The sequence below is a fragment of the Alosa alosa genome, chromosome 9 (genome assembly GCF_017589495.1).
Source record: "Alosa alosa isolate M-15738 ecotype Scorff River chromosome 9, AALO_Geno_1.1, whole genome shotgun sequence".
Lineage (NCBI taxonomy): Eukaryota > Metazoa > Chordata > Actinopteri > Clupeiformes > Clupeidae > Alosa > Alosa alosa.
The window spans coordinates 12132765-12145961 of record NC_063197.1 but is presented as its reverse complement, the minus strand read 5'-3'; the positions used below and the strand labels follow the sequence as shown (position 1 = coordinate 12145961).

The 13197-nt window shown below is 49.4% G+C and overlaps 1 protein-coding gene across 2 annotated transcripts in view; it reads right to left on the bottom strand.

Annotated features, from left to right (window-relative positions):
* Window positions 1-336: 336 nt before the first annotated feature.
* Window positions 337-13197, bottom strand: part of plpp3 (phospholipid phosphatase 3) — a 41865-nt gene continuing 29004 nt past the window's right edge. For both annotated transcript variants that reach the window (XM_048251608.1, XM_048251607.1), the window contains exons 5-6: window positions 9295-9471; window positions 337-2646 (exon numbers count right to left, since the gene is read on the bottom strand). In XM_048251608.1, the coding sequence (XP_048107565.1) occupies window positions 2518-2646; window positions 9295-9471 (306 nt within the window). In that variant the 3' untranslated portion in view covers window positions 337-2517. The remainder of the gene's footprint in view (window positions 2647-9294; window positions 9472-13197) is intronic.

Here is a 13197-nt window from a genome sequence, read left to right as displayed (position 1 = left end):
ACTATGTAAGACTACAGTGTTAAGCAGGACACCATGGCACATTAATGAGGCATAAGTTGATGTAAAGAGCCTGAAGGGTTATTCACACCCATCTGTGGTAACTTAGTACCTTTGCAGTATTGTTTACATAAAGCCCAGCCCACACCGACTGCCCTGTAATGGAGCTAGAGAGTCCCCTCCAAAAATAGACACTGTCTGTTCAGTAAGAGCCAATGATCACATTTGTTTTGTTTCATAATGAGCTTTTTATTTAAAAGCACAGTAATTATAGCTAAGTACATATAGCGGGAAAAAAATGCTATTATTTCTTTTGTACAAAATGAGACAATACAAAAATACTAATAGTGAATTTTAATACAATTGTATGTGTATTCAACGTCTATTAAAAACTTACTGTCACAAATCTACAATATTTTAGTTAACTAAATACAAAAAATCTGTCAATCAGATGCTTTTTTTTAAGCAGCACTTGGTAAAATAACACAGGTAAGGACTTTTGTATTCATAGTGGATATATCTAAAATGTTCAGAAATAATATTTTACATAGTTAAATTTTTAGTGATCTATACATTATTTATATATTTATAAAAAAAATAAAACAGTTTGCTGAAATGATAGGACGGACTATACAGTGAGAAAGGATGTGCAACATTTGAGTCTGGGTGTTGTACTGTAAAGTTGTATGTATGCGGTAGTCATATAGAGATACTGTACATCTGTTAGTTGGACAGCAGACAATATCTACAGAGGATAGAAAGGTTAAAGAGAGGCAAGTATAGCATAAGGAAAAAAAAAACTTAAAAATCCACAGTTTTCTTTAATTGTTTTTTCTTCACATGGTAACAGTCATCTGCCCTCAGCTGTGGCCCTGGTGCTGTAAGACAGAGACACATGGACACACACGGGCACACACACACACACACACACACACACACACACACATACACTCCGGACACGATGCAACTTCAGTGGTGGCCAACCTACTAGACCCACCCACCCCGCCCTTCCCCTGCCTAACATAGGGAGACAAAAAAATCGGAGGGTGGTGGGTGAGGTTGTCCAGCTTACCAACAATCACCACCGACAAGGGGCACAAAAAGTGGCACAAAATGTTGAGTGACACACAACTGCCGCAGAGTGACGAGGGGCCAGTAGGGGAACTCCTACCAACCAGCGGGAGGGGTTCCCCCCTCCCTCGCCCCCCCTCCAAAAAAATGTGCCAGTGTAGCTGACAGGAGTCGAAACACCCCCACACCCCCATCAGCGAACAGGGTTACAGAGCACACAGCCCTGTCCAGATCCCCCCATCCCCAAAGCCACCTCGCCCTAACTCTACAACCCTTTAGTAATGAAGTGGCACAGCCATATCACTCAGCACTGTAGAGATTGGGCATTAGCTATAACCCTACCCCTGCACCCCTAACCATCCCCCTCCCACACACACACACACACACACCAGTAGTCCCCCCTTCTCCCAACTGTTTATCCCCAACCCCCACCCACCCGAATTTTCAAAATGCATCGTCCCTTAAATCTGGGCAACTATCTGAGTAGCTATCTTCAGCCTGATAAAAGTTGAATCGCTAAAATGAGTATCCTTATAATGGGATAAATTTTCATTTATCATCGTTGGCAGGTCTCCCGCATCATGAGGAGACAACGGCAGTGTGCGAGTTCACTATGGAGGGAACACCTCCTGCCTCAGGGCATCCATTTCATTCATCGTTCTCATCTCAAGCGTTCGTATGGCTACCCTTCTAGGTAGCAAGTGGTGACATTTGACAATAAACTTGGATATAGTGCTATAAGTTACTTTTCTTTATATTGTTAATATATTTGTGCTAGTTACATTGCAGGAAAAAATATCATTCCTAGAGCGAAGGAATTTGTTGTCCTATACTGACTGAAAGGCCTTGGAGGAGAGGTGAGAGAAGTTAATCAGGTCGAGCCCCCAAAGAAGGCAGAGACCAGATGGACAGCCTCACTCTCCATAGTTTTTTATCTTTCATTCATTCATCCATCCATCCACCCATCCATCTATTCAGATTTTTATTCTTTATCAGCCATTCCCCCCTTTCTTGTGCAGTCATGATTCAAGAATCTGTTCCTCAAAGTACTTTGAACATTCCACACTTTTCCTGGGGGGTTTCTCTTTCCTTCAGTACACGCTTCAAATTCATGTAATTTCATTTCATTCATTTGTCTTGTTTAGCTTTTTTTTTTGATATTCTCTTCGTTATTTTGTGTTGCTTTCATTCTTTCAGTAATAACGGGCTCAAATGTAAAAAATAGCAAATAACAATAACAATAATTATAATACAAGAGTTCTCGATGTCAAAGTAAAAGTCTCTGTCTCTCGTCCCTACATTCTACTGTCAAGTGTGAAGAGTGAGCGGCTCGTGGGGGAGGGTGGGGATGTGGGATGGGGGTTGGGGTGGAGGGCTGCTCATCACATCACAGGTGGCTGTTTAGGTGGGGTGGGTTTCGGGTGGGGGCTCCATATCCCCCCGCCTCCCTCACACCATGTTGTGGTGGTTGTTCCGTTCTATGATGTCCGCCGACGGCAACAGCTCCTTCTTGATGGGGGAGGGCGGTGGGGTTGCGGCCTTCGCTTTGGGCTTGAAGAGGTCAGACACGTAGAAGACCTGCAGGAGAGGAGAGGAAGAAGAGAAAGAGAGAGAGAGCGATACATTAGACATGGTGTCAGAGACATGATGAAAAGCCTTTTCTTCTCTACTAGTCACAGCTGATTATGAATCACTTCCTCATTGTTCTATGGAGAAAGAGGGCGAGTAAGAAGTGTGGAGGGTCATGCATGGAGGATGTCATAGTTGAGCCCTCTGCCAAAGAGAGGGAAAGTCAGCCGGGGCATGTTCCCACTGACCTCACCCGCGGTCACAGCGAGTACTTTTGGCTGTGTCCGTCACACGTTGATAAGGAGGCCCTCGTCTCATGACTTGCAAACTCTAGGTCAACTTTTGTGAGAACAAAACAGAATATCCCTATTTGTCTTCAGTCCCTGAACTGCATGAGGTCACTCTCTCTGCACCAGGTTTGGCGTGGGAGGTCTTGGAGGGGCTAAGGAAATACACTCCTTGAGGGACCGCAACCTTTCGGCTTCTTGAGGCCCTACCGATGACATCACTCACTGGCAGCACAGGAAACCGGGGAGTGGCTGACAGGAAGTGGACTCCTCGGACATGTGAAAGGACCCGGGCCGACTGGGTCTGGTCAGGTCTAAGTGGGTTTGGAAAGGGAACCTGAAGTATGCGCCCCACTCATCTACAGCTCATCCACACCTTTGTGTTTGAGGCTGTGGTGGGCCATTCCCAAGCTACCTAAAATAGACACAAGCAGGAAGAGGATGGGCGGCAAAAGTAGAGCTTGGGCGGTGGGATGGGGAGGTGGTGGGGTGGGGGCTTCTGGCTCAGATTCAGCAGTGAGTATTCAGGCTCTTGGCAGTGCCAACCAGCTGTGCCCTGTTTGCGCTGTTGGTCTCACTGAGGCATCTGAGCTAGCTGATGGAGCAAAACACACACATACATTAATGCACACACACACACACACGGACACACGCACACAGATACACACAAGGGAACAAAATTCCAGCCATGTTTCCTGCTTTCCTCTGCTCCCATGCCATGCTTGAACTGAGCAGTGCCAAGTCCATGCCAAGATATGACAAGACCATGTGGCGAAAAATATGGACGTCGTCCTCTTTTGGTGGTGTATGTGTCAGGGTCTTGCCCCACTCCACCCACCACCCGCTGGGACCCGTCACGCATGGACAACCTCCCAGGGGAAAGGGAGGCTTCAAGGAGTTTACAGGAATATCTCCCCCAGCTGTCAGTGCTACACATACCCCCAGGGGTGACAGCCGTTCAAAGCCGCTTCCCTGGCTCATCTTCACACACACGGACACACACAGACACACACACACACACACACAAACAGATGCAAATGCGAGGAAATAGAGGGAATGGAGAGATGGATTTGAAAAGAAGCCAAGTCTGTGGCCCCAACCCAGCCGATGGAGTTGACTCTCATCAGTCCCATTAGATCATGACAGTCTGGGAGTACACATAATGATGACATCAGTAAACTGGGCTCGAAAAAAGGGCTTTCTGTCACTGGCTCATTCGTCTTTGATAGGCTACGTAAGTGACTGCTGTGAGTGAGAGAGTGTGTGGTGAAGGAACGACAGGAAGAGAGAGAGGGAGAGAGAGAAAGAGTGGAGGAAGAAAGAGGCGTCGGGTGAGTAATTGAGACGGCTTGTCTATATGACGCCTTTCTAATGTTCCCCTCTAGGAGGACAGGATTGGGCTCCATTTTCCAACAGTGACGGGGTTTGGGGGGGGGGGTAACTGACCTTCAACCTTCGCACATAATAGGCTGAGTCATGAGAGATGACCCCTCCGACTTCCGGCCCCTCGCACTGCCGGCGGGGCCCTTATCACGAGGTGCGAGAGTTTCCCGTCTCGGGACCTCGGATGTGAGAGAGGCTGGGCCCTGGTCAGACGAGCCATTGTGTTACAAGTGCACGGTCAGCAGCGAGGAGGGGATGATGGGAGGATGGAGGGGTCGCAGCAGGCAGACGGTGAGCACTTTACTGGACACATGCCATAATTCCCCAGGACCCATTTGAGAACCTCTCTGCATCTCTCCTCTAATGGAGTGCTGACGATGTGGCCTTAAAGGCTTATCTCGGAATGAGGTTTTTAACAGGCGTCCGCTCGACACAGCCTAGTCAAAGTAAACTAGTCCAATTAAAAGAAGAGGATGTAGGTGTGTGAGCATGCACACGCCATGATTATGTGGATCATATGCCCCATTACAACATAAAATTTAAATGAAGTGATGAGTCCAAGAACATGCACTTCCTGTTGGTGGATGTGAGTCGCTTTCAGGCTCTGTGGACAGATGGAACAACTGACTCACATCGCGTCTTTGACTCAGGACAGGAAATGACACACTTTACTAGTCACCCTCCGAGTCTGTGTGCCGCTGAGAGAGTGTTAAAAGCAACACAACAAGGACAACAGCCCGCGACTGTTTAAGAGAGTCACACGCCTTATTTTGGCTGCTAATAAAAACCACACAGATAGCGCAAGGTTTCCTGTCTCCTTAAATGCACTTACTGTTGCGACATTTTCCAAATGATAAGCTTCTACTGTTGGAAAACCACTAACTGTGTTAAAAAGAAAATCAACTCAGATGAGGAGACGCTCTGTTTGATCTTGTGCCACAAACTTATCCTGCGTATCCTAAAACTCTCATTTTAATTTGGACCCTTTGGTCTTTGAGTCTTAATGTGTGTGTGTGTGTGTGTGTGTGTGTGAGCATGCTTTTCATGGCGTCTGTTATGTGTGGCGCGTGTTTATGTGTGTGCGGTTGGTGGCGGCTGTTCTCAGGCAGTGAGGCACATCACTGTGGCAACCAGACCAACCAACCGACCGGCTGCAGCTCCGGGGGGAGACATTCTCCGGCGCGTACCATGGATAGAGTTAATAACGCCATAAAGCTCACTCTGCTTATTAATGCAAGCTTGCTATTTCTGGCTGCAGAGGGTTGCCACTGTAGGGAAGGCCAACACACAGAAGGTTGTGGCTGCTGCTGGGTAGGAAAAGACAATGAAAAAAAAAAAAAACAGAGTGGAAAAAAGAGAGACAGAAGATAAAAAAAACTAACAGACATGTGGAAACCTGCGATAGCACTATCTTAGTGGGCTATCACACCGCACACTAAGAACCAGAAGCACTTAGCTGTGGCGCTCTTATCTTGGCAGGAACTCACGCCCGGTGATTGACAATGACCCCTATGCTCCTTATGAATCATGGGACTTATAAGGTCAGGAAGTGTGTGTGTGTGTATGACTGGCATGTGTGAGTGTCTGGAGGATCTGTTTCTATGTATATGACTGGTGCACTAGTGTGTATGTGTGTGTGCATGGTGTGCCCTGCCATGCTGGTGGAGTGGGGTTGGTGTTTGGTGGTGGTGGTGGTGGTGGTGGGGGGGGGTTGGTGGTGGTGGGGGTCCAGTGCTGGTAGCGTCAGGAGGAAAGGGAGCTCTATACCTGCACTGCAGCTGCTTCCTGCTGTCTGCCCTTTCCCTCCGTGTCGCAGGAAACTCCCCCGACCGACCGACAGGCCCATCCCCAACCCCGCACCCTCCACCAACAGGCCCGCCTGCTCGCCTGGCCTGTCCGTCAGCCCACTCCACGTCACACACACAAAAAAGTGGGCCAGCGCTGACGACAAAGAACCCTATGGCTGGCCTGGCTGCCCTGAACCAGGAAATGCCAGAGGACGTGGCCGCCCAAGCACATTCCTGCCCAGAGCGTGAAGCTCCCCGATCACCCTTTGTCTCAGACACGGTCAACACTGATTGGTTCATTGGGGGTTTGATTTCCTGACTGGAAGGGGCAGAAAGACGGATTTACATCAGACAGACTCCTCCGCTCTGCCTTTCACTACATCTTTCCACAGAAATAGAGTAATGTCTCTAAGACTGTGTGATCGATGGGCAGCCAATGTGTTTCAGTTTAAGAGCTGGAGGGGTCTCTGAGCCGAGGGCCTCTTGACTGTTCCCTCATCATGGGCTTTTTTTTTTTTTTTTTTTAAAAAGGAAAAAAAAAAAATACACATCTGAGCTCACATGAGGTAAGACCTCTCCAGGAAGCATAGATCATAAACTCAACCCACCCCCTGCCTTGTTATGTCCCCCCTTAAACCCACAATCCCCCTCAACCTTCCAGTTTGGAACGCTCAGCTACAATGTGTCAGTTCGGACCCCCTGGTGCCAAGACTCCAGACTGCCAACCAGACCCCCCATCCCCCCAGAAAAAAACCCTTTAAAGACAAGTGGCTGGACAAGACACCGGTGCCCCCGTGGCAGCTACGTCATACACCCCTGATGAGGCAGACGATGTGCGAAGCCACGGTTGTAGGACGGAGAGGGTTGTCCCCGCCACGATTATAAACACGCTACCAGAGAGGTCGGGATTCTCTGAGCGGCTGGCTGCGCAGAACCTACACGTGATGGATGGTCCCAGAGCTTCGGGGCTCGGCCCGTGTGTTTTCATTTGTTCCGCAGCCATGCGGCCTTCTGCGCGGTCTCCCCACAGGTCAGTCCTGAGAGCTGCTCTCTCTGGTTATTAGTGATATTTTAATTGAGCCTCCAAAGTGCTCGCAGATGTGAGCTGGGGCTCGGGGTGGGCTTGGGAGGGAGAGGCCCAGTGGCTTTTCCATAAAAAAGAGAGAGAACTCATAGTTTTGGCTGCACTATGCATGGAGATGTGTGTGTGTGTGTGTGTGTCTATGTGTCTATGAGCATTCTTTTGCCTCACGTGAGTGACAAAAACAAAAGAAATCTAACTAAAACAAACCATGACAGGGCTTAAAAACCAGCTGTGCTCTTTTGGAGAGGACAAGACGTGCGCGGAGCCCGGAGACAAACAAAACACTTCTCGTGTCTCATCTCTGGCTCCAGCACGAGACATCAGCTAAACCCAACGATTCATTTTTTAAAAGTGTCACAATTATCCTGGAATGCTCCTAAGTGCATCACGAGAAACATGCTCTGCAGGCCGATGTCGGAGACTAAACAGCCCCTGGCATCCGGACAGGCATCTCACAGTCCCACAGAGAACATCTCTACTTAAGAAAAAAGCGCTCGCACAAAAATAAGTGTGCTCGTTTTCAGGTAATGCAATTCAGTAACGCAATAAAAAACACTGAGCATGCAATCACCGTGATTAAAGGGCAATTTTTTCAGCAGGGCCCATGGGCTGTGGGTGCAGTTCGCCTGACACGGCGGCTCTGACTGCCAAGAAAGTCGGCCCCTCAGAAATCAACCTGGTAAGGGAGTGTCATCAGCCGTGCCAAGCGCTGCCAGGCGCCAAGGAAGCCTCTGTGAAAGCACTTTTTCATTTTTTACGGGGCTAACGATTTCCATGTTTGTGTTTCGGTTCCCCTGTCAGAGAGGGTGGTGGCAGGCGGAGAGGGGTGAGAAGTGGTGATGGTTGGCTGCCTGGCTGGTTGGTGCTGATGGAGAGGAGAGGAGGTGGAGTGGTGTGTGTGTGTGTGTGTGTGTGTGTGTGTGTGTGTTGGGGGTGGAGATTTTAATAGGCCTCTCTCCCTCTCCTTTTCCCCAAAGGTTGCCTCAATCATTGGACCACAGTCTGCAAGGCTGATAAAATGTCTATGCCAACAGGAGTGAGGAGGGGAAAAAAAACACACACACCGAACTAATTAAGAGCGTAATTTCTTTTTTAAAAGGCTGAGCTCGCCATCGTTTCTTTATTCCCCTTCTTCGTCTTCTTTCCTCCTCCTCCTCCTCACCCAAATTCAATTTTCCTCGGCACCATCCAGCTTAGTGAGGCTATAATGGCCGCTGAAATCTTCTGGCAGCGACCGCCACGATATGTGTCACAAGAGGAGGGTGCCACAATCCTTTCTTTCCATCACACTCGTTTGTGTTACCTTGTGTTGCCACACACACACACACACACACACACACACACACACACAAATTCACTGTTTTTTTTTGTTTTTTTTAAAGAACACTCAACACAGCAGAGTTGAAGGCAGGCTCCAGGCAATGTGCTTTTGATTAGGGGAGAATCAGATTTTCTCCACTCCACTGGCTATGTAATTTCACAGAGATGGGGAGGGGAGGGGGGAGGGTGTGGTTTCTGTGGAGAATGTCCTGGAGAAGCTCCAAAGATATTTTATGGTTCAGTACTAGTTTCAGTTCTCTCTTACCATCCTCACTTTTCGGCTCGAGTCCGAGAACACAACAAGAACCTCTCTTTAGAATCGGAGAACGTCTTTGGAGTTTGTCATGGGAGGAGGTGCAGAGGAGCCAAACCTCAAGCAAAACACTGTACCTCTCGAAACAATGGCCAGGCGCTAGGAGGAGCGCTGGTTTCCTGAACATGTAAGCTCAGATGGGGGCGGGGGGGAATCTGGACATGGAAGGCAGAGCTGGCTAGGGATGGACAAGGGGAGTGGAGCTCACGGATCTGTTTTGTGTGGAGACCAAGACTGGTCTTGTGCTTCTATTTTCAGGAGTAGCTGTGTTATTTATTACAAGCAACTGGCTTTTAGAGTGTGGAAATGTACTCCATGTAAACGTAAATCTAATCCAATTAGGTCATGTGACTCGGCTGAGACTGGAGTTGGTATGCCATGTATCTCCATAGCTGTGTCAATGGCAATTGAGGTAGTTATAGGAAGAAACTGACATGAGTGGGGAAGGGGGATATGTCAAAGGAGACGGGTGAAGGTACTCACTATGCAGTAAGCCACCAGAGCCCCCTGAATAAAGCCAGCCAGCACGTCGGTGGGGTGGTGCTTGTGGTCAGAGACGCGAGACAGGCCGGTGTAGAAAGCCATCATGAGCAGTGTGAACTGCAGCAGCGGCCGCAGCAGACGAGCTCCACGCCACGTGAAACGAGACTGCAGGTAGAACTGAGGGAAGAGAAGAAGAGGGGAGGAAAGGGTTAATGTAAAGGGTTAAAAGACATGCATGGCATATTTACACATTGCATATAATTATAGCAACACATAATGTATGTATGTAAGTTGAGTATCCCATGTTGGTGAGTGGCGTTGGTCAGCAGGACAGAATGAACTATTAGACCCACTCTCACATGGCATGCTCTGCTGTGTTCTGAACACGTTGCACCTGCATTCAATACACATTTGCTCACTCGCACGCACACACGCACACATACACACACACACACACGCCCACACACACAGACGTCCACTCAGACTTCCTCCTGCCATGGGTCTGGTGTAGTCCAGACAATATGGACTGGTCCAGAGGAAGGCCCAGCAGTGAATTTGTCAGTTTCAACACACACACTCAACCCTGGCAGCTGTGCAAACAGCACAGCCACTACAAGAGGGAAAAAACACACACACGCACGTCCATTTTCAACACTCAAACATCTCTCTCTCTCTCACTTTAACTCACTCACTCACTAACTCCCCCTCTCATTGTGGACGTCAGTGTCACAGCCGTTCATTCTAGTTATCCTAAGGAGTGTTTTGAATCTCTTGAGCACAGAGGGGAAGAAGAGGGCAGAAGGGGAATTGCCGAGGTGAACGTCGGGGCAACAGGGAAAGAGGGAGGGAGGAGGCAGGGAGGAGAGAGGGAGGGAGGGAGGAGAGAGGGAGGAGAGAGGGAGGGAGGGTGGAGAGAGGTGGCCAACGGCCGCAGAAACTGGGGGAGGCCAGACAAAAGGTTCAGAATGTGCCGGCTCAAGGTCAATCAAGGACCCCGCTGGCTTCCCGTGTTTACACTGTCCTCGACTGCCACATCCATTTACCACAGCTTCCTGTTGCAAGGCATGCTGGGATGTTTGGGGATGTTTTGGTGCAGAAGTCCTTGGGTGTGGGGACTGAGAAAGGATCCGAGCAACTCCATCCAACAAACCCCCAACCCTCTTACATATACATCCATACAGACAGACACACACACATACACGCACACAAAGACCAAAGAGCTGCCGACTCTGCCTAACAATAGAGTGCTCTGTGACGAGCCTCTCGGTATATGCCTGTCCCGGTTAAGGTGTGGACAAGGTCAGGTCCGTCTTCCTGGAAGACGCGGTGTCAACAGCCATGGTGATTGTTGCGCTTTCCTCCGTTACTTGCAGAGGAAAGGATTCCTCCCTAAGGATGTTTTGGGAAATGTATTTCCCTGCCGGTCGAGGCTCCTCAGGTGGAGGAGGAGGGAAGTGGAAGAGGCGCTTCTGGCCGCTGGAACTTTCATCCTCCCATATGAAACACACACACACACACACACACACACACACACACACAGAGTTCACACATACACACAGAGTTCACACATACACACACACACACAGAGTTCACACACATACTCACACACACACACACACATACACAAACACACACATTTCACGTCTGTGAAAGCACATACATGCAACCACACAGACACATCGCATGTCTGGTGTCTCACTTGCACACAACCATACACACACACAGCACAACCTATCATCATCACCTCTCTCCACATCCACCACTGTGGTGATGCGACCTCAGAGACCTGACATGATCTTTCACGTACTGCCTCACTTCTGCCTTTCCGGATCTGAGATACCACCAGACACAACATAGCTAACTTTATCTCTATCTCTTATCTGCTGCTGAGCTAATGTGGAGAGAAGGAAGGCCAGAAGGAGAAACAAACCCAAACATGCCTCTCTAAAGCCCCATGGTGTCAGGGCTGAGTGTCCTGGCTCCCCCCCGGCTCTGCCACTCCTTGCATCAGCCCAGAGCACCAGCATCTTATCGGCCTCGTCGCAAGCACAGAAGCCCAAACACAGACACACGGTCATAGAGAGGGGAAGGCTGAGGTGTGTGTGCGTGTGTGTGTGTGTGTTTGTGTGTGTGTGTGTTTGTTTGTTTGTGTCCGTGCGTGCGGTGTGTGCAGGCATGCGTGTACGGGGTGACATTTGTCTTCAACCAGAGGAACTGAAATCGAGACACTTTTGTTTGGAACTTTACCGTAAAGTCACCCACATATCAGAGATATCAGAGGGAAGTAGGATGGGGATGGGGTTGCGTTTGTGCAAATGTGGTTGGCCTATATTCTTTAGTCAAAATACAATGCACGTTCTCCCCAGTGTCTAAAATACAGTTGTGTCTTTCTCTCATGCTGCGGCGAAAAAAAAAAAAAAAAAAAAAGTATGATTAAAAACAAATGTGTCGGCGGTGCCTTCCGATGGATTCTCATGACACGGAGTGAGAAAACACTACAGAGACACACAAAGCCACCGCAGTGTGGTCTGCTGAGGAACGCCTCAAGAATGGCTTTGTCTGAGACCCTCATGCGCTGAAGCGACTATTTAAAACGACACAAAGATGTGAGAGAAAAAGTTACGAGACCGTCTAATTCCTCTCACATGATTCATACCAACCGTACAAAAGAATCGAACTCAGTGCTGGGAACAAATTGCTCTGTAAAGGGCACTCTGTTGTTCTACATTGCCTGCAGATGTGGCTGACGCCGACGTGCAGTCTCTGCTCTCCCCAAGAACAGGTTTCCACTTCATGAGAGAAGAATAGCCCAATATCCCAATCAGACAGGCAGGGAGGAGGGAAGTTGCTTTCTCAAGTAACCGAAAAAGAGAGTGATGATGAGGGTTTTTTTTAAAAGGAGTGAGAGAATGTTGTACATCTCTTGTCCTCCAGCTTGTCTTCGGACCTCTTCACCCCTCTCCTCACCCAGCTCTGACCCATCCGCCCTCGAGCCTTCACAGGACAAAGCCACCGCATTCCTGGAATTTAGTTGTTTTCTTTTTTTCACCCATAACATAAACATGCAGGCCACCGACAAAAACAATGCCTTTAGGAGATGGATGGCAGATTGAAGTGTGTGTGTGTGTGTGCGTGTGTGTGTGTAAGTGTGTGTGTTTGTGTAAGTGTGTGTGTAAGTGTGTGTGTGTGTATGTGTGTGTTTCAAGGGGCTTGGGTTTGGCCTTCTTACTGTGGCAAGGCATCCAGACACGTCCAAGCCTGGAGGTGTCCCCTGAAGACCCATCGAAGGCATCCCATGCATGCTCCACACAATGGGGGGAGGAGAAGAAGAGACCCCCCTCCCCCTCCAGCCTCCACTCTGGAGCTGATACCACACTAACACTGAGCGCAGACGCTAATCTCTCAGTGACCAGATAGCACAAGTGTGACTCAAAGGCAGGGGGATCAAAGTCAATGCACGCTTGGCAGGCCAGGTGGCATCCCACATCCTGGCCGAGAAAGGTGTCACCAAGGGACAGTGACAGCGACAGTGAGATTGACAAAGTGCTGCCAGGTGCCCAGGCCTTATCCTGCCCGCCCTGACCTGCGTTTAGCAGGGCCGGCAACAGCGCCAGCACTGATGCCAACACACCGCGTGCAAGTGAACGCACTCAGTGAAGACATAATACAGCAGCAGGGCCAGATAAGGGCCCCTGTGTCCCTCTCGAGAGCACTGCACTATCTGATCAGCCCGTGAGGTGGAAGAGGAGGCGGAGGTGGAGGAGGAGGTGCTAGAGGCCATGGGCTCTTCAAAGCCATGTGGCCAGCCCTCTGCTGCATAGGGAGCGGGGAGGGGAGGGGGGGAGGGAGGGGAGGTGAGGGGACGAGCTGGACTCTCTGCTCTGGTCTGTTCTCCTCTGGCTC